This window comes from Artemia sp. Qi Xiang Cuo, chromosome 12 (genome assembly GCF_049724085.1).
Source record: "Artemia sp. Qi Xiang Cuo chromosome 12, ASM4972408v1, whole genome shotgun sequence".
Lineage (NCBI taxonomy): Eukaryota > Metazoa > Arthropoda > Branchiopoda > Anostraca > Artemiidae > Artemia > Artemia sp. Qi Xiang Cuo.
The window spans coordinates 48293420-48313332 of NC_142805.1; the positions used below are offsets into that span (position 1 = coordinate 48293420).

A 19913-nucleotide genomic window follows, 5' to 3' on the forward strand; every position below is an offset into this window, starting at 1 on the left:
AGGAGAAGAAAGAAAGAATCTTAGGAAGATAAAAGGCTGTTTGAGCTTACCATTAAGGTTAAAAATTTCTTTAATGAACACTTTTTCAAACTTTTCTGTCTTTTATCGGTTTGGAAAACTGAACACACACTTTCTTGTGAGGAACAGAGGAATAAATTTTACAAAATTTTATAAATTTAATTAATCCTCCCCCACCTAAACGAAAGTTGCACCGAACTTGAGTACCGCTGCGACCAGTTGTAAGGTTGCCCCTACTATCAGGGCTAATAAATTTGGTAGCGTGTTACCAACTGAGGCTTGGGTAAGAAATCGGTACTCAGAATTCAGTGACAACTGATTTTTATTCCAAAAGGAGATAAAAAGAAAAATATTTTAATTCTGATTATGTTGAATATTTCTAAACCTCTTCTAGGTCTAATGTCTATGGTCTACTTATTCCATTCCCCGATGTTTACCAAAAAGATTAAGTTAATTCTTGGCTATCGATTGTTTCTGCTTAAAGGAGTTACGCTTAAATAATTGGTCAAAACTTAAGTTCTAGGGTATTAAAATCCTTTACATCAAAATATAGCTGAACTAAGCCAAGAATAACAGTACTCGATTTTATTTCAATTTATATTAACCTAATCCAAGAGATCTTCTTATTATTTCTTGAAAAGGTCTGTGTGTTCCTAGGACTTTTAGTAAGCTTTTACCTTAGCAAGGAAAGCTCTCCATTAAAAATATCTTGATATAAACGTCTGAAAATTTTTAAATTGACAATATTTGTCCCTTTCCCTTAAACTATCTGTGTAAAAATTGAGGCCACCTTTGTATAAACATGCAGTAAAGGTTTAACAAATGAAAAAAGGATTAACAGGGAACATGTTTCTCCTTCATATACACATCTGAAGATTGCACAAGGGGGGGGGCAAGTAATGTTGTTGTCCGATAATTCCAATTTTCGGTTATAAGGTCCTTATACAGTCAACCTAAGTTCCAAGAAACTCTAGGCTGAAAAGGGGTGCACAAAGGGCTCTTCTAACTTTGACTTCTTGGTTAAGGTTCCTTTCCTCTTTGAACCCTCAGTTATTCGAAGCTTAAATTTCTGGGAAAAAATTTAATTTAGCTTATTCTAACCTTAAAATGCTGTTTTGTCCAAATGGCCCAAGCCTTGTCCAAGTGGAAATACTACCGAACTATAAACCCAAAAACACCAACTTATAGTAAATATTAGATTTCAGCACTAGTTGTTATTATTTCCTCCTACATACGTATTAAGTCTTCTCCAAGTGACAGAAATCTTTAGAGGTTTTCTTCTTATTTTAATTTTATCTTCAAACTTTTATCTCCAAGGGGAATTCAGACAGACAGTGGTAGTCTACCTTAATTACAAAGTAAAAACACTTACTCGTTGTTTGGTTCAAAAAAGACTACCCCGTTTTCGTCCCCGAATCCCTATTTTAAGTTTTGTCTTATTTTGTTATTCTTTTCTCTCATTGGCCAGAGACCAGTTTTGATGTAATCGTAAAATAAGTCTTTTGTTCAAAAAGTTAGTTTCCGCTTTCTTTATTAAAAACCCTGTTTAGTCATGTGATACAAATCGCGTAATCTCTCTTGTCGTTGAACCCGCGAGTTTAAAGCGGCGGTCCGGTATTTGTATTTGCATTTTATGGTCCTTGTTAGATCAAGGGTACACTTGTTCAAAATCTAATGTTGTTTGTTTCCTTACACAAAGAAAATTAATGCTTCGCTATCTTTATATTTACTCAAAAGTCATACTTTGCTATTTTTACAATTTAGTCAGGTTATGATGGCTTTCCCACATTCTCGTAAATGGTAGTCTCAGTGCAAAAATCGCCGTGGTGGAACAACTTTGCCTCACTAAAGAAATCATATGCATACAGGAACATTTTCTCTCTGTTGACAATATGAAACTACTGGATATAGTGCCATCACATGTGCTCCACTTGTAACCGCTAAAAGGCCTAGAAAACGAGGCCGCCACTCATGCGGACTCGCTACAATAATAGATAGACAAACTAACTCCGAACTGTTTGCAAAATCTGACCATTTCCTTGCAGTTAAAGTGGGTGATACTGTCATTGTTAATGTATACCTGCCAACAGACTATAGAGACGAAAATTCTGAAACGAAGTATGCTCTAGCATGCAGAAAATTGGGTAAATGTTTCAGTGAAATCAGAGCCTCGCACCTCCACTGGATTCTGTTGGGGGTCTTTAATTCTGACCTATTGAAAAGTGATAATCCAAGTGCGGCTCTGCCTCTTAGCCTGATTCCCAATGAAATTGCTCTCTTACCAAAATCTGCTGATTTCACATATATACACCCCTCAGGATCAGTATCGAACCTTGATCACTTACTTGTTTCCGGTAGTATTGCCAGTCGTGCAGTAAGTGTAAGCGTACTTAATGATTTTGTAGTATCTGACCATTTGGCGTTGTCTTTCAGTATTATGGCTCCATTTAACCGTGCACGGGTAATCCAAGATTCTAAGTGGCGTACTGTGGTAGAATGGAATAATATTGATATACCCCAGTACCAGCATTGTATTGATAATGTTCTCGCAAAGATAAAAATACCATTTGAGCTTCTCCAGAATTCGGTTTCGTCTTCAGTTAATGAAAATTGTATTAAGTTAAATATATGTGCGTCACTTATTTCACCTGCTTTATTACAAGCAGAAAAGGAGCTTGTTCCTCACGTTAAAGTACGAGTCGAATCTCAAGTCAAGGGTTGGTCCCAGAATTCTTTACTTGTTGAGGCTTGTAACAGGGTCGAATTCTGGCTAAATATAAGGATAGATTGCGACCGTCCCAGAACTGGTATCGTAAACCAGATCCATTTATCCACCAAACGCCGTTTTTCAAAAGAGCTAGATAAACATAGAGCTACTATTCGTTCCAATTTTTCTGCAAAGATTTTTAATAGCCCAGGACTTTTGTGGAAAAATTTAACACATAAACAAAAACCAAAACCAAACCAGTCATTTAATATCCCTCCCAAAGTATGAGAACAAGATTTCTCCAGAGAGTTTTCAGAGCCAGACCCACTAATAGAAAATCCCTCCAAAGTTACCCTCAAAAAGATACTTTCGATAGGGGAAAAATCAATGGTTTCTGTATCAGTTTTGGATGTTTAGAATATAATTCGTAAAATTAAGAAACCTTTTTCAAGAGGTACATATCAGTAGTAAGGCAATAATAGATATAACGCCTACAAGCCTGAGGCATGAATATACAGTGTAGTTTGACGAACACATTGCAAAAAGCGACCAATCCCTCCATATTATGGAACTATAAAGTAATCAAACACGTTATATTTGGAACCATGGACGAGATTGTGTAATGCAACCAGACTGGTTTCTGAGCCAACACCTATTTTTTGGACAATTGCCTTTAGTCAAGACTAGTTTGTTAGGAATGCGTCGCCGCTAATTAAAGAATAGGATGCTACACTCAGATTTGATTGATTGCATATGATGTTAAATCATTTACCAAAAAATTACTATATTAGCAAAAAAATGTATAGTAATTGTGTAATGGACTCTATAAACGATTTTAATTGAAAAATAGGGAAAAAACAGAGCTAGATAACATTTGTAAATTGGAATGTATAAAGATACTAAAAAAGGGTTAAACTAATTACCACTTAAGGTAACACAAGAGAGCTTGTTAACTCAGGCAATTTGTTATAAATTTGGAACAACATCAATCTATGAAAATGGTTAACGATGATAAAATGACCTTGTGACTTGACCTAGCTTTACGTCTTCGCTGTGTTCTGTATAATACACAAGTGGCGTTTTAACAGTGTTGTCAATTTAAAATAGGGTCTAACGTTATAGTATACTAAAAAGTTGATACTAAGAAAGATGTAGATGGCAAGAAAAGAATTTTAACAAAGAAATTCAGAAGAATCCATAAAAATCCTTACAGATCAAGTAGTGATGCTTATATGAGTATGATCCGTCAAGGATCATAAGCACCAATGACCCTAACCACCAGGGACCTCAACCCCCCAAGGTCCTCTATCCCCAAACTCCAAGGGGTCCCCCCAGCCTTTTGCCCCCCCCCATTTTTTTATATTTTTTTGAAGTTTTTTTTTAACCTTTTTTTATTATTTTTTTAACATGATATATTTTTTCAACTTTTTTTTTACATCTCTTAGAATGACATGTAACATACTAAAAACATAAAAAAAAATCACATTTAATATTTTCCAAATTCAAAATGAGAATGATATAAAAATGTTAGTCGTGACTTTTACTATTAGAAAAATATTGTTTGTAGTAACACTTTTTTTTATTGGACTAAATTTATTTTTTTGGACTTCGAAATTATTCAACTTTTTTTCACGTATCTTACAATGACATGAAACATGCTTATGACTCTAACAATTTTACTCTGTGCTTGCTCAGAGAGACGATGTGACTTTCTCACTGGTACTCTATGGTGGGTTATTGACACTACCTAGCCTACTGTACGCACTAAATCAGTATTTTTTATGCAATGGAACGATAAACTCATACCTTTAAAAAAGTGAAGATGGAGGATTTTAAGAAAGTGTGTTCATATGATAGTGTTATTCTAGCATCGAATGCTGACAAGGAGAAGAATTTAAACTATGAAATAAGTACAAGCGGTAGCACTATTGGTAGCACTATCGGAAACGTATGCGTACATTGTCATGACAGTAAGGAATTAAATTTCTTTGGAGTACCGAAAAAATTCAACTCTTATGTTTGTGGATATGCGAGATTGAGATCTCTAGAGATTATTGCACTCACAGAGAATGCCAACAAAAAAATAAACGTTGAGGATAGATGACAACTTCTTGCTACTGTTGCAGGTAACACATTACCTACTGATACATCCTATCGTCAGCTTTCGGGTATTAGCATTCAACGGAAGGTCAAAAGAAGAAAGGCCTACTCTTCTACTAATATCATAAACCATATCTTGTCTACGTGCCGAAACTGTTATCTGTGTAAAAATAATGATGTAATAGACATTAAAATTGCCAAAAAAATAAAAAGGGCATTGGTAGAAAATACCAATAAGGAATATAAAGATGAAGCGATGAAAAAGAAAGTGCCAGCAAACGTTACTACCATTGATCAAACAGTTAATGAACCTAATAATACAAAGACGAAACACATATTGAACCTGTCGGTGACACACCAGTAAAAATTGTGTATGACTCAAAATGGAATAATGATTATTTTACTGATTACGAGCTAAGAGAAGACAAAAGCTTCACTATTAAGATAAAACATGATGAATTATTTTAGGGAACAGATTGAAAATGTCCAAAGTTGAGCATTGATATTAATAATGTATCATAATATACTTTTGTATTAATATTCTAAATGGCATTATTTCATTAAAAATATATTATGCATTACATTGTTATCTGTTCATTATTTTTAGAGTATGCTAGCATATTAACGTTTAGAATGTCTATTGTAATATTAGAAATGTCAGAAAAGGAGTTTGTATGAATCTATTTTCGGACATATGGAATAACATTGACAATATCCAAGTATCAGAGAGAATAAATCTTTTCTATCAACATCTTTGTCAGATGAATCGGATAAAATTGACTAAATCTAAGTTTCAGAATGAATAAATTCTTTATCAACATCCTTTCTCAGATACGCTGGATAACATTGTCAAAATCTATGTATTAGAGTAGATAAATTCTTTGTAAACTTCCCTTTGTCTGATACATCAGATAACATTCACAAAATATGTGTATTAGAATGAATAAATTCCTTATCATCATCCTTTGTCGGTTACCTCGGATAAAATTGAGAAAATCTAAGTATCAGAGTGAATAAATTCTTTGTCAATGTCTTTTTGACAAATACGTTTGATAAAACTGACCATATCTAAGTATCATAGTAAATAATTTCTATATCAACTTCTTTGTCTGATACATCAGATAACATTCACAAAATCTAAGTATCAGAGTGAATAAATTCTTTATCATCATGCTTTGTCAGATCTTTTGACAATGTCTATCAATGTCTTTTGTCAGATACGTTTGATAACACTGACATAATTCAAGTATCGAATTGAACAAATTCTTTATTAAAATTCTTTATCGATATCATTTGTCAGATACGTCGAATAACATTGACAAAATCTATGCATTAGAATGAATAAATTCTTTATCATCATCCGTTGTTGGATATGTCATTATGAAAAAATTGTAAGTATGTAAGTAAGTAACAAACTCTTTCTTGAATTCAATTCTTGGATACACAATACAGAAATTTAATTCAGGAAATTATAAAAAAAATTGAACAAATTCTTTATTACCATTCTTTATCGATTGAATTCCTTTCCTGGACTGACAATACAGCAATTTCACACAATCTAAGTATCAGAGTGATTAAATTCTATATCAACATCCATTTCTCGGATACATAGCATAAAATTGACAAAATATATGGGTTAGAGTGAATAATTTTTTTATCGACATCTTTTGTCAGATACATCGGATAAAATTGACAGAATCTAAGTGTCAGAGTGAATAAATTTTTTTATCAACATCCTTTGTCAGATACATTGGATAAAATTGACAAAATCTAAGTACCAGAGTAAATAAATGCTTTATCAACATCCTTTGTCGGATAAAATTGACAAGATATAAGTATCAGAGTGATTAAATTCTATATCAACATCCTTTTCTCGGATACATAGGATAAAATTGACGAAATCTAGGTGTTAGAGTGAATAATTTTTTTTATCAACATCCTGTGTCAGTTACATCGAATAAAATTGACAAAATCTAGATATTAGAGTAAAAAAAAGCTTTAGCAACATCCTTAATCGGATATGTCGGATAAAATTGACAAAATCTAATTGTCAGAGTGATTAAATTCTATATCAACATCCCTTTCTCGGATACACAGGATAAAATTGAAAAAATCTAAGTGTTAGAGTGAATAAGTTTTTTTTTATCAACATCCTTTGACAGATACATCGGATAAAATTGACAAAATCTAAGTGTCAGAGTGAATAAATTTTTTTTTTCTTATCAAAATCCTCTGTCAGATACATCGGATAAAATTGCCTTAATCTAAGTATCGGATTTAATAAATTTTTTATCAACATCATTTATCGGACATGTCGGATAAAATTGACAAAATCTAAGTATCAGAGTGATTAAATTCTTTATCAAGATCCTTTAAATGCATTATCAATTTGTCGGTTATATCGGATAAAATTGACACAATCTAAGTATCAGGTTGATTAAATTCTATATCAACATCAATTTCTCGAATACAAAGGATAAAATTGCCAAAATCTAAGTCTCAGAGTGTCAAAAGTTAGGTTAATTCAGGTTCACTTAGAGTGGCGCCACTTTAAGTGAACCTGGGTTTACCTAACTTTTTCCATATCTCTCTCACGGTGACCATGGGTCTGAGCGCGTGTGCTACCATCTATAACCAGCTAACCTAAATTCAACGAAACGACGCATGAAGTCAAAATGAATAGAACTTGGATTTTCTGACTGTTATCTGATGTATCCAGTAAAAAATTTGAAAACAAATTTATTCATTCTGATACTTATGTTTTGTCAATTTTATCCGATGTATCTGACATATGATGTTGATAATGCATTTAAAGGATGTTGATGAAGCATGTATTCACTCTGATACTTAGATTTTGTCAATTTTATTCCATGTATCCGAGAAAAGGATGTTGATATAGAATTTAATCACTCTGATACTTATATTTTATTCGAGATATCTGACAAAGGATGCTGATAAAGCGTTTATTGACTCTGATTCATCGGTTTTATCAGTTTTATTTGATGCTACTATCAAAAGATGTTGATAAAAAATTTATTCAAACCTACACTTAGATTTTGTCAATTTTATCCAACATGGCTGGCAATGAATAGTTTTGAGGCCCTTGATAACTCTTATGTGTATATCGTGCCAATTATTTTCGTTGTAATTGATAAAGGATGTTGATAAAAAAATTATTCACTCTGTCAATTAGCTTTTGTCAATTCTGTCCAATGTATTCGAAAAAGGGATGTTGAAATAGAATTTATTATATCTAAAACTTAGATTTTGTCAATTTTATCCAATATATCCAACAAATAATGTTGATAAAGGATTTAAAGGATCTTGATAAAGCGCTTATTCAGTCTGATACTCATATTTTACAGATTTAATCATCTTTGTTCCAGAAAGGGATGTTAATATAGAATGCAAATCACTCTGATGCTTAGATTTTGTCAATTTTATCCGACATATCCGATAAAGGATGTTGATAAAGTATTTATTCACTCTGATATTTAGATTTTGTCAATTTTATTCGATGTATCCGACTAAGAGTGTTGATAAGAAAAAAAAATTTATTCACTCTGACACCTAGATTTTGTCAATTTTATCCGATATATCTGGCAAAGGATGTTGATAAAGAAAATTTATTCACTCTAGCACTTAGATTTTGTTAATTTTATCCTATGTATTCGAGAAAAGGATGTTGATATAGAATTTAATCACTCTGATACTTAGATTTTGTCAATTTTATCCGACATATCCGATAAAGGGAAAACTATTGCTATTACTACTGTGAGAACGACTACGCCTGCTTAAAAACTCCAGTCCAGCTACATGGGACCACTTGCGAGTGCTACAACTTACGACTACGGCTGTTACTATTTTGTATCTGCTAATGACAGTGCTTGCAATTTTGACTATTTGTGACTGTAACTACTTTTGACCGATAATGCGATTACTTATGACTTTGACTAGGAATACTTGCGATTGTAACTGTGACTACGACTCCTTGCGACTGCAACTATTTGCTACTGTCACTGCGAACTTGATTACTTCCAACTATGACTATTTTTGACTGCGAGTACTTAGGCCTACGACAGAAAATATTTGCGATCCCGAAAACTTATGACTGTTACTGTGGCTAGTCACGACCGCGAATATGAATGCATCTCGGCAGCTGCTGCGGCTACTTGCGACTGCGACTACTGGCAGCAGCAACTGCGACCACACTTGCAACTGCAAATGCGTGAACTTACGATGAGTGTGACAACTATGACAACAACTGCTACTGCTTGCGACTGTGACTTCTATTATTAATACTGATACTGCTACTGTAATTGCGACTGTGACTGTGAATACTACTACTACTACTTCTGCCATTAAAATTAAAACTATTTAACCAAATCAAAAGAATTAATTTCATCCTTCTTGTCAAAATGGCATGGTCCATCCAGGTTTTTCAAAGGGTTTATCTGCGATATATCACGAATGGCTAAGGTTGTTATGTTGAAAATTTCATGGAATGTTGAGGGGGATGGTGTACTAAATCAAAAGACACTAAGTCCATTCAAGTTACCAAAAAGGTGAATCTGGGCGTGTTTATATTGATCTCATGAACGGCTATGGGTATTAGGTTGAAACGTTCAAGGTATATTAAAAAGGATCTTAAACAAAATCAAAAAAGAGTACATGCATCCAGATTGTAAAAACGGCAAATATTCAATATCTTAAGAACAATTCGGGAAGGTATAAAATTAAAGAAAAGTATGATGGAGGGGATGTTGAACTTGAAGACACTAAGGACATCACAGTTGTTAATGATCGTAGCTGCAATATCTCAGGAACGGCTAAGACTATTAAGTAGAAACTTAAAAGTCTTAAGAAATGTCGACTGGGATGTTGAACTAAATCAAAGACACCATATACACACTGGTTGTTAAATGGCTAATTTGAAACTTCCAGAGAATGTTGAGGCGGTGTTGAACTTAAATACATGTGTGCATCCTGGTTCTCAAAACGGCTTATCGGCAATATCTCAAAATTGGCTAATGGTATTTAGTTGAGACTTTCAGGAGATGTTGTACCAAATCAAAAGACACTAATTAGAACTATAAATTGGAATTGGATATTTTAGTTCTTAAGCCGAAGACGTCAAAAACTGGAAAAATATTCATTATATTAACCAATAATAAAGTTTTAGCAATCAAAAACGAACAGAAATTAATTAAAAAAAACTTCCGATCATATCATTATATAATAAATATTCAGTGTATTTTCATTAGTTCTTTCTAGTTATTTTGATTATTATAGTAATTTACTTTTTATTTCGCCGATGTTTCAAAAACTGAAGCATACTGTTTTAAATAAAAAGCAAATGACGCAATATGCTTTAGAACTTTTACGGTTAGGGGGAAGGGGGCAATAGCCATACCTTTTTTTTTTAGTAACTTCTGTTTGTTTTAAGTTTGCCTTGAATGCTCAATTTAATGTTTACTCGTTCTATGATTTATTTATTCATCTTTATCAGTGTCCGTTATCTTAATGTTTGATATGACCGTTTATTTTAATTTATGTTCGTTTTGGGTTTCATTTATTCTTTAATAATTATTTCTGGTTGTTTTGAGTTTGAATTAGTATAGGACTTGTTTCTGGTGGTCTTAAGTTTGATTTTGGCTCATTACTGTTCTTCGAAAAACCTCTTTTCTGGAAAGTTTTCCTTTAGTTAATTTCACAAACAAGGGAATATTTAGTTGTTAAAATTGATATAGGTAGAAATAAAATTGATTTATAATATGTTGTGTTTTAGGTTATGAAAGTGCTTCTAGTTAGGCTAGAATAACACCTGCTTGAGAAGAAATAAGGAGATAGAAAAGAGGGGAACAAAAGCAAGTAAGGCTAAGTATGCTTAGGAAACAAATTGATGAGAAAAGGATAGGACAAGAAAATGTACTGAGAAAAAAAAACAGAAGAAAAAAAAGAAAAATGGTATGGCGAAATGGGAAGAAGGAACAAAAATTTAAGAGATCGTGAAATAAAAATACGATAACATTTTGTTTCTTAATCATTTTATGTATTTAACTGTTCTTATTAACTGTTCAGTTTCTTATTTATTATATTTCGATTTTGTTTTTTGTTCTGCTCTCTGTGCGTTAGGTTATATGCGATTTTATATCGATGACTATTTTTTTTTGAAGTTATGCCACTTTTATGTAATATTGTTTTATCTGTTTCTTTCTCCTTTGATTAGACAAGCACACGTGGGTCAGTCTTGTGTCAAAGCCTCAGTGTGAAGCTTGGAAAGACGAGAGGAAAAATGAAGCTGTGAGAAGAAAATTAGAAGAAGTAAAGCACAAAGAAGACAAAATATGAAACTTAGCTCTTTATATATAATACAGAGTTGCCAGATAATCTCCATTGCTTCAATCCAAGTTATTTTAAGGCTTATTAAAATCACAGAGATAGACAAAAGAAATAGAAGCTGGATTCTGCAAAACTTTCCGGTCTGGTAATGTCGGTAATCTAAAATCATGTGTTTACAAGCGATTTTTCAGAATGGAATAAGTAGCGAATACGAGCAGAAATCTGGTCTCTACTCTTTTTGTCGATCTGTGGTAGTTAGACGTTACTGCAAAATGCGAAATCTTCAGAGTACGAATAAATTACTCCAAATTTTTTCTTGAACGGTAAAAGGAATTAAAATGAGGGCACTAGGGGTATTTCCACCGGAAAATTACCCTCGGAGGAAAATCCCCCTTCCCGAAATTACAGCCGTGGAGAATTCTCCCACATGTCCTATTGAGCAGCCACAGCAACAAATATGGAACAAAGTATGACAAATGAAAATAATGAAGAAACGAAAGAATTTTGGAAAAATTTACTAATATTCCAAAATTTAGGCAGAATGTTTGATGTAGAATATTTTACATTTTTTCCTTTTTGTTATTTTGATTATTTTTTCATGTTTCTAGGGGTTGACTTATTAAAGCAGGGTAAGATAAAGTTTAACACTGGGGTGTGGGGGTAATATCAATCCTGAAGGTAAACTTATTAGACATTTCGAAGTTTTAGGACAGAACAGATATTACAAAATTTTGATTCGTTATCATAGGGGTTAGAGGTGGGCCGGTAACAGAAAATGAACAAAGAGGGAGGCTGATTGCTCTCCAGTAGCTTTCTGTCTTTAAAAAGGACCCTAGAACTTTCAATTTCTGATTGAATTAGCCCCCTTCCAGGTTTCTAAGATAGCTCCTTCCATTAGAAGTGGGCGGGAATTTTTTTAGGAAGAGTCCTCTAAATTCAAAAAGTAGACCCTTCCAAATTCATGATGATGCTAATTTGTTTATTGAAAACCCTAACTCTTTTTCTTAATCCTATCCCTCCTGAAATTTAGTTAACCAAAAAATCGACCCTATTTCTGTAAAAATTTTCCAATAACTTTTCACTCTGTGTCATGGCAAGATTGAAGTGCTCTTTTTCTTAAACTGCTGAATTTATCAGTAAAAAATTATGTCTTTAATCTAGTGGGTAAAAAAATCATTTTTTCTTTGTAGATTTTTCCGCAGTAGTTCAAAACCAAGGGAAACATGACACATTCGGTGAGATATTAACCCTATCACCCTCACTTGAATACGCAGATCAATTAACCCAGCACGATTTCTACTATGTCATTAAACAATAAAAAAAACAAGTTTTTATTTTAACTGAAAGTTAGGAGTAACATTAAAACTTAAAACGAAGAGAAATTATTACGTATATGAGGGGGGCTGCCCCCTCCTCAAAACCTCGCTCTTCACGCTCAAGCTTTTAAAAAAGCTTCTTATTGTTCCAATTTAACGATCATTGTGCTTCAGGACTCGTTCTTAAGGAATTTGAAAAAATCCAAACTTTAGCGTAAAGAGCAAGGTGAGTAGGAGGGAGCAGCCCCCTCATATACGTAATTATTTCTGTTTGTTTGAAGTTTTAATGTTGCTCCTTACTTTCAGTTGACAAAAGCTTGCTTTTTAATTTAATTTCTGATCTTTTTTTAAATAATGGCAGAATATCTGGCTCCACATACACGGAAAAATCCCCCCTGCCCACGGAAATATCCCTTAGACAAATCAATCCGGGTAAATATTTACCGCGTAAAATTACCCTTAACATCTCCACGCTTAATTAGGTCGGCAAAGAGAAAGCAAGACTTATAAAAAGAATTTCGTAGAGGAATTCTGGCTAATTTCCCCAGTGTAAGATTTCCGCTGAAAAGTTCACCCCCCTGGAAACTTTCATCTCCATGGAAAATTCATCGAGCAGAAAATTCACCCCCTCCCCCATCTCAAAAATATATGATCACTGCATACTTCCCAATAACGAATACAATGCGTAAATCTTATAACTAAAAGACCCTCTGGGGGATCATGTTCAAGGGTGGCTCGAAGGCAGGGTGGGGAGGGGTCAATCATCTCCCCTGGTTTTTGCAAAATTGTATAATTCGTTTAACTTGACCTCATTGAGGTCCCAGGTGCTCAATTCTGAGACAGTCTAAGTTGTATTTCCTTTTCCTGGCAAGACTTTCAAACTTATCGGTAAAGAAATGGCTGATTTTGAAAAAACTCAGCTTCAATTGTAGATATCAAATACCGAATTAGCTTGTAAATAAAACAGAGTAGTTTTATTTTAATTTTGTAGTGTCGTTTTTCAAAAGATTTGTTTCAATTAAACCAGGTTTAAAGGCACTGGAGTGGTAGCAACTCATGCCTTAAAAACTTGCTTAGGCTCGTGTATGATTTACTTTTGTATGGTCGTTCAAATCTAGTCCTTACTTTCTGTGAAGTCATTAAGTCGTCTATTTTGACCTTATCCAGTTCCCAGGTGCTCAATTCAGTCAGAGACAGTCTACGTTGTATTTTCCTTCTCCTGAAAAGAATTTCGGATTTTCAGGCTTCTCAGTGGATAAATGGTTAATTTTAGCCTTACTTAGCTTCAATCGTAGATACCGAAAACTGAATTTGCATGTAGATAGAATAGAGTCCTTTGACTACGAGTGGAAAAAAAGGCAAGAAATTCCTAAGCACAATGGAAATGTGATTAGAATTCAAAGAAAAGGGGCCCAACCACGAAACCATTTCAAAGCAAGTGTATACAGGATAGTGAAAAAAATTGGACTACAATACAAAGTTGAGAGATACAACGCTTGACAAGGATAAGCAAGACTTGGCTGTGTACCCTGAGTATTTTCCCCCAACCTAACATGAGTGCTTTTGAAGACTCTGGGATGGCTCATTCAAGTCGGGAGGTAAGTTTTTGCCTGAGACGAAAGAAATGAGCAACGTTCAAACTGCTAACGAACAGAAATTTGATAAGAAATTATTCCAAGTGTGTGCCACAGGCTCTTTACGGTAGTTTTGATGTTACGCCACCGATCAACACAGATTATGAAAAGGAGTCAAATATCGGAGGTTTCCGATCAAAGACCTAACAAGGTATTTTTTACATGTTTTAACAAGCTGGAATACATTATATCAGTAGCTATATCATTGTTGGTTCCAATGACATTGTTAAGACTGTCTGGGAAAATTTTACGTTGAATGCAAGAGACATCTTGGTGGAAACACAATCTACAACATCTTCTGTGTTTGAGCTATGTAAAAGTCAACGGTCGAATTCACTGAAGAACTTTTTAGTATTTCAACACCTAGTGGAGTTGTTGTTGAAAGTGGCAGTGACGATTTTGAAAGTATAGTTCACAAGGGTCCAGGAATAAGGAAGCCAATCGCTAGCGAAAACCAAAGGAGGTCACCTTATTTCATGTGGTCTTGATCAACCAAAGCTGAGTGTCTTCCCGGTTGATTTTTCAATATCAGAAATGAAACAATGGCGTTTTCATCCGGGATCGTATAAGGATTATCATTTCTTAGAATACAATATCAAGAAAGATGCTACCTTCTGCTTCCTGTGTTTCCTTTTCACTAGTGGTCCCAGGAGCGACCGATTCGAAAAAAACTTGGGTTGAAGTCGGTCTGCAGCAATGGCACAAAATCAACAGCAGAGAAAAGGTGAAGAAAGGAAAACTAGTCAGTCTTTCTCTTCCGAGTAGCTTTGTTCTATTTTTGTCACTCCGTCAATAACAGCAGTCGTGATGATTTCTTACTATTCTTAGTTAATAAAAGCACCCGAACTTAGATACTAGCGAGGCTAAGGACGAAACCGGGCAATACATGGCAGAAAGTATAATAGGAACAATGTCAAGGAGAGGAATTCCCCTGGATAAACTAGCCTTCCAGTCTTACTGCTATGCAAGTGCAATCTCTGGTCAATTTAATGGAGCCCAGCAGGAAATATCTGAACTTCTTGATTGCCTTGTACCCTATATTTCCTGCCAGTCCCACAGACTAAACATTGTTATAGAATATAGTGGCTATTCACCTCTTTGGAAAGTTTAGCTTTTCAACATCCTTGACGAAATATACGTGTTCTTCTCTTCATCTACAAAGCATTTTGCCAACCTTAAAGGGAAACTCTCTTCAATTGAAAACAGCTTTAATTTATGAAACTTATCAAGGACTCGGTAAACAACAAGGGCTGAAACCATACCAGCAGTAGTTATTTAGTTTGAAGCATTGAGACAGACTTGAGACAGGAGTGTATAAGACTTTAAAGATCTATACAAATTCTTGCATTCATTGAAAAATATTCCATAAAGGAAAGAAAAGTAGCTAAGATGCTGCAACAGGAGTTCCGAATAGCGCAGGAGAAAAAAATTGTTGGTGACGCAGATGTCCAGCATTTATTTTAATGCGGTTTCTAGCATGAATTTTTTTCTAAAAGATTGGCGTAGGTTATTGCCTCATAGGATATTATTGGAATAACTGTTTGGTGGTAAATTACATTTGAGCTTCTTTCCGTGTATAACCCAATTGTTAAGAGCTTCAATAGCCCGTTCGGCTTCTTCTTCTGTTAAAAATGGGACGAAGCCGTATTCTCTTTCACGGAAAAATCTTACCTGTGTCACTTCACCGCAATCTATGAGCAAATTTGCAAAATAATTTTTGGTCCACTGGACTATTACGACTAAAATTACCACAATAAATTGTAGTTCCTGCACCGTTATCAGATCCATTTGCAAAGGCGATTGGCTTGCTTCAGCTGGTGTTGCCGGCCATTTCCTTCACCTAGAACTTCTCTGAAACAAATAGCGCCGTGGCAAAACTTAAACAGAACTGAAAGCTCTATTTGAAAAGCAGTAGAATCTGGAGGTCTTTCTTGGTTTGGAAAGACATTGTTGCTAGCTCAATATCTGCAACTGAAACCCATTTTTTTAAAGGAGGCTAAAGTTGGGATAAAAAATTGCTGAAACTTGACAAGGCTGCCTTTGGATCAGCTTCTCTCCTTCTGGCGAACACCTTTGCACTGACAATGAAATTGTTCATTTCATCCTCCAATATTCTTTCCAAAGGTTTCTCCTTAGCTACAAGTATCTGTATTGCAACGATGATGTCGATCTCCTCTTCTTCAAATTTTTCTGTTGCTATCCTAATCTTGTACATGATTTCTTTCGTAAAGATAAGGCAAAAAGCCTACATATCGGCTACATAGTTTTGTTTCTGAACACTGGCATGTTTACATTTTGGCCATAAAAACGATCTAAATATGCCACAACTTTAAGGAATAAATCGTATTTTCCCAGGGTGGTTGTATTGAACACACGGTGACGCCATGAGATCAAGAAGAGGTTCACATTGTTTGCGGTTAGAAAGCAAGCAACAACGAGAATCCATATTTACAAGCCCCGCGCCGGGCTCCCGGTACTATATACCAAGAGCGGAACAATGCTTCAGAACAATGCGGTCCGCGTGGTGGAACAATGCGGGACACATAGCGCTCTGATATGTGCCTCAAGAGGCAGATAGTAAGCGACCCCTCGTATTTTGACAGAGAAAACGTTAAATAATGGAAAAACTTGATATTGTATAAATCTTCATTCATTTCTGTATAAAAAAAAAAAAAAAAAACACTTATGAGCAAGAACATATCCAGGATTTTTTTTTTCAGGGAGAGAGGGGTGGGGTTTACAAAAAGAAACGTTAAAAAACGCAAAAAAAAATTATATCCATTTTCATTACGTTTTTATGAGTCGGACAAACCTCTTTTTTGAAGGGGGTAGGAGGTTCATCCCCCCCTATCCCCCTGGATACGGCATTGCTTACTAGCTCCAATTTTTTTTCGACGCGTGTAACCTTTTTTGATGGCCTTGTATTGCATCACTTTCCTGTCACGTTTCATTTCAAAAACCAAATGGAAAATATACAAATGAATTATTGGCAATAGTATCGGTTATGCTCAGAATGGCAGATAAATGTCCACAATAAGCCTATATCTATATATAAACCAATTCAATTACAAAAGAATTATTATTTAAACGATTACACAACAACAACGACAGTAATATTGTGCAATATAAGAAAAAATGTGTCATTATGAATCATCAGCGCATTGCATGCTCAATTAAATACAAATTAAAGTGAAACTAAAATGAACTTTAAAACTGTACACATTCACAAAAGAGGATTTGACTTTCTATTGCCTTCGCGCTGCTTCTTCTAAAGCTCGGACTTTATACTCTCTTTCGCGTTGTTGTTGCCTGAAAAATCGGACAAAAAATTAATACATATACTATAGCAAGCACACTCTGAATACTACTCTTAGTGAAGGGGAGAAGGATTAATGAACAATCACCAGGGGACTAACTCCCTTTCCCCCTTCCCTCTCCTTACGTTCAGGGATATATTTAGTGCTCCATTTTATACGCAGAGCATTACATTGGAAAAATAGTTGATTTTGTATAGACACATACAAAATAAAGAAAAAAAAATCAAGCAAAAGCTTCAAATAATAACATTTTCCGTGAATAACTTCTCAAATAGTTTTCCGACAGTTATTTTACTACATGAATTTTGTTGGTAAAAGGTAAAAGGTAATTTTACCCAACAAAAGGTAATTTTGTTGGTAAAAGGTGTAAAAGGGGCTAGATGGAGCTAGTTCTCCTCTTGATCGCTTTTTAACATCCTCCTTTAACATCTTCTAACATCAAGACTTGCCTCGATGGCAGGAGGAAGGGGTCATGTCATCCCGAAGGCATATTTATTTGACTTTCAGGCTATTTTGAACAAAATGGCGGTCTCAAATTTTAACCCGATTATCTTGGGGGGAGGGCTGCTTCTAAAAGCCAAAGGAGGATGGCTCATATTCCCCAATCATTTTTTACTCTTAAAAAAGGCACTACATTTTCGAATATCCGCCCATTTATACGCAGAGCATTACATTGAAAAAATAGTATAGCTTTATACACATACTAAATAAATAAAAAATCAAGCAAAAGCTTCAAATAATAATATTTTCCGTGAATAACTTCTCAAATAGTTTTCCGACAGTTATTTTACTACATTAATTTTGATGGTGTAAATTAATCTGTCAGACATGACTTTTTTCAAACACCAATAAGAATGGGCTGCTTGACATTAAGGATAGGAATCACAAGAATAGGATTGCAGTATTCGAAAGGTACAATGTTTTCCTTAAGAGATAGTTATAAACGGATTTACGTGGTTCTGACCGCCAGATTAATGTCTATTTACGTGCATGTAGTTACAACCAATTCAAAAACATATTTATTTAAACATTTGAATACATTAAAAAGGAGAAGGAAGAAGACAAAGTTTTATTTTTGAATGGGAGGGGTCTTTTGTCATGTTATGTTGAATAGCCAGACCAGACCCATGAACATCTTTTTCAAACCCTTGAATATTCCATGGTAAACAATAGTTTAAAAACACGACCTGAATAAAAAAACAAAAAACAACAACAACAAACAAACTGGAAATTGAGGAAGAATCGCCATTTGAACCCGATTCACGAATGATACCTATTATTTCGATTAAGGATAAACGTTCGTTGTGAAAACAAATTTATGGGAATTTTGAAAAATAGTCTGAAACCAAAGCCGTATCCAGGGGGGGGGGGGGGTAGGGGGGCTTAACCCACCCCCGAAATGTTTCTCAAAACGTAACAAAAATTAATATTAACAAAATTTTATGCATTTTTACCCCCCCCCCCCCCCCAAAAAAAAAAATCATTTTATAAACATTCCCCCCGAAAAAAAAAAAATCGTGGATACGGCTCTGTCTGAAACCCACAAAATAGCGTTGGATCGAAATGAAACTGTACCATTGGAATTACCATAGCCAAAAGCCCTATTTAGGGGAATAACAGTCTCTCTTAACCAACAAAGAAAATCACTTTACAGGGAAGCAGTGGTGTCTACTTTTTTTATACTTGCTTTTTTTCTATTGTCACTAGTGGGGCGCTGAAATACCACAGAGAGATATTCAAGGGCTCATTTGAAACGACATTGCTATATCTAGTGCATTTGTAAGTATAATTTTTTTTTTAATTAAATGTAATTTGTAAAAAGAGAGTACCATAGCCGCTGTACTGTAATAACTATTAATTTACGGTGTATTGTCATGCTCTACTTTACAATATGTCAGGTGAGACCCATGGGGGCTTGTCTTTTTTATTTAGCGAAAAGGATTTATGTTTAGATGTGGAAGCAGAAATGGGGAGAGATTTGCAACTTCAGACCAATGCAAAAAGTAGACGATTTATGGTAAAATACAAACATTATATAGAGATAGAATCACAGAAACTCAAGATTGGGGGAGGGATAGACGCAATGAATCGAAGCTTTGGCGCTAATTAACTATTGTTGATGGAGCTTGTAGCCACCACTACACACATAAGCGAAATAGAGTCAGAGCAGCGGGCTGCAAAGCTGATCGGCTCCAAAGATATGCAAAAACTATTTTGCAATGAACCCGGAGGCCTCTTTCTTGTGTACCAGCCTAAATCTCTTCTAGCTATTTGTTTGGTTTTTAATGAATTCTAAAATTCAGAAAAGTTTTAAATGAACTTAAAAACAAGACAGGGGGACGGTTAGTTCAACTTTTTTGATACATGAAAATGCAATTAGGCATGCGCGCTGTCAGTCAAGCTTCTATAATTATTTTTACATTCATACTTAATACCACAGTTATCTTACTTCTATTTCTAGTAGTGAGTAGCTTACACC

General features: G+C 34.6%; 2 protein-coding genes across 6 annotated transcripts in view; one reads left to right on the plus strand and one right to left on the minus strand.

Moving 5' to 3' along the window:
* Positions 1–19913, plus strand: part of LOC148946209 (D-lactate dehydrogenase, mitochondrial-like) — a 531845-nt gene that overhangs the window by 144405 nt on the left and 367527 nt on the right. The gene's annotated exons all lie outside the window — the stretch shown is intronic.
* Positions 17152–19913, minus strand: part of Gug (arginine-glutamic acid dipeptide repeats grunge) — a 249811-nt gene continuing 247049 nt past the window's right edge. For all 5 annotated transcript variants that reach the window (XM_089098272.1, XM_089098273.1, XM_089098276.1 and 2 more), the window contains one exon: positions 17152–17426. In XM_089098272.1, coding sequence (XP_088954398.1) covers positions 17363–17426 — 64 coding nt within the window. In that variant the 3' untranslated portion in view covers positions 17152–17362. The remainder of the gene's footprint in view (positions 17427–19913) is intronic.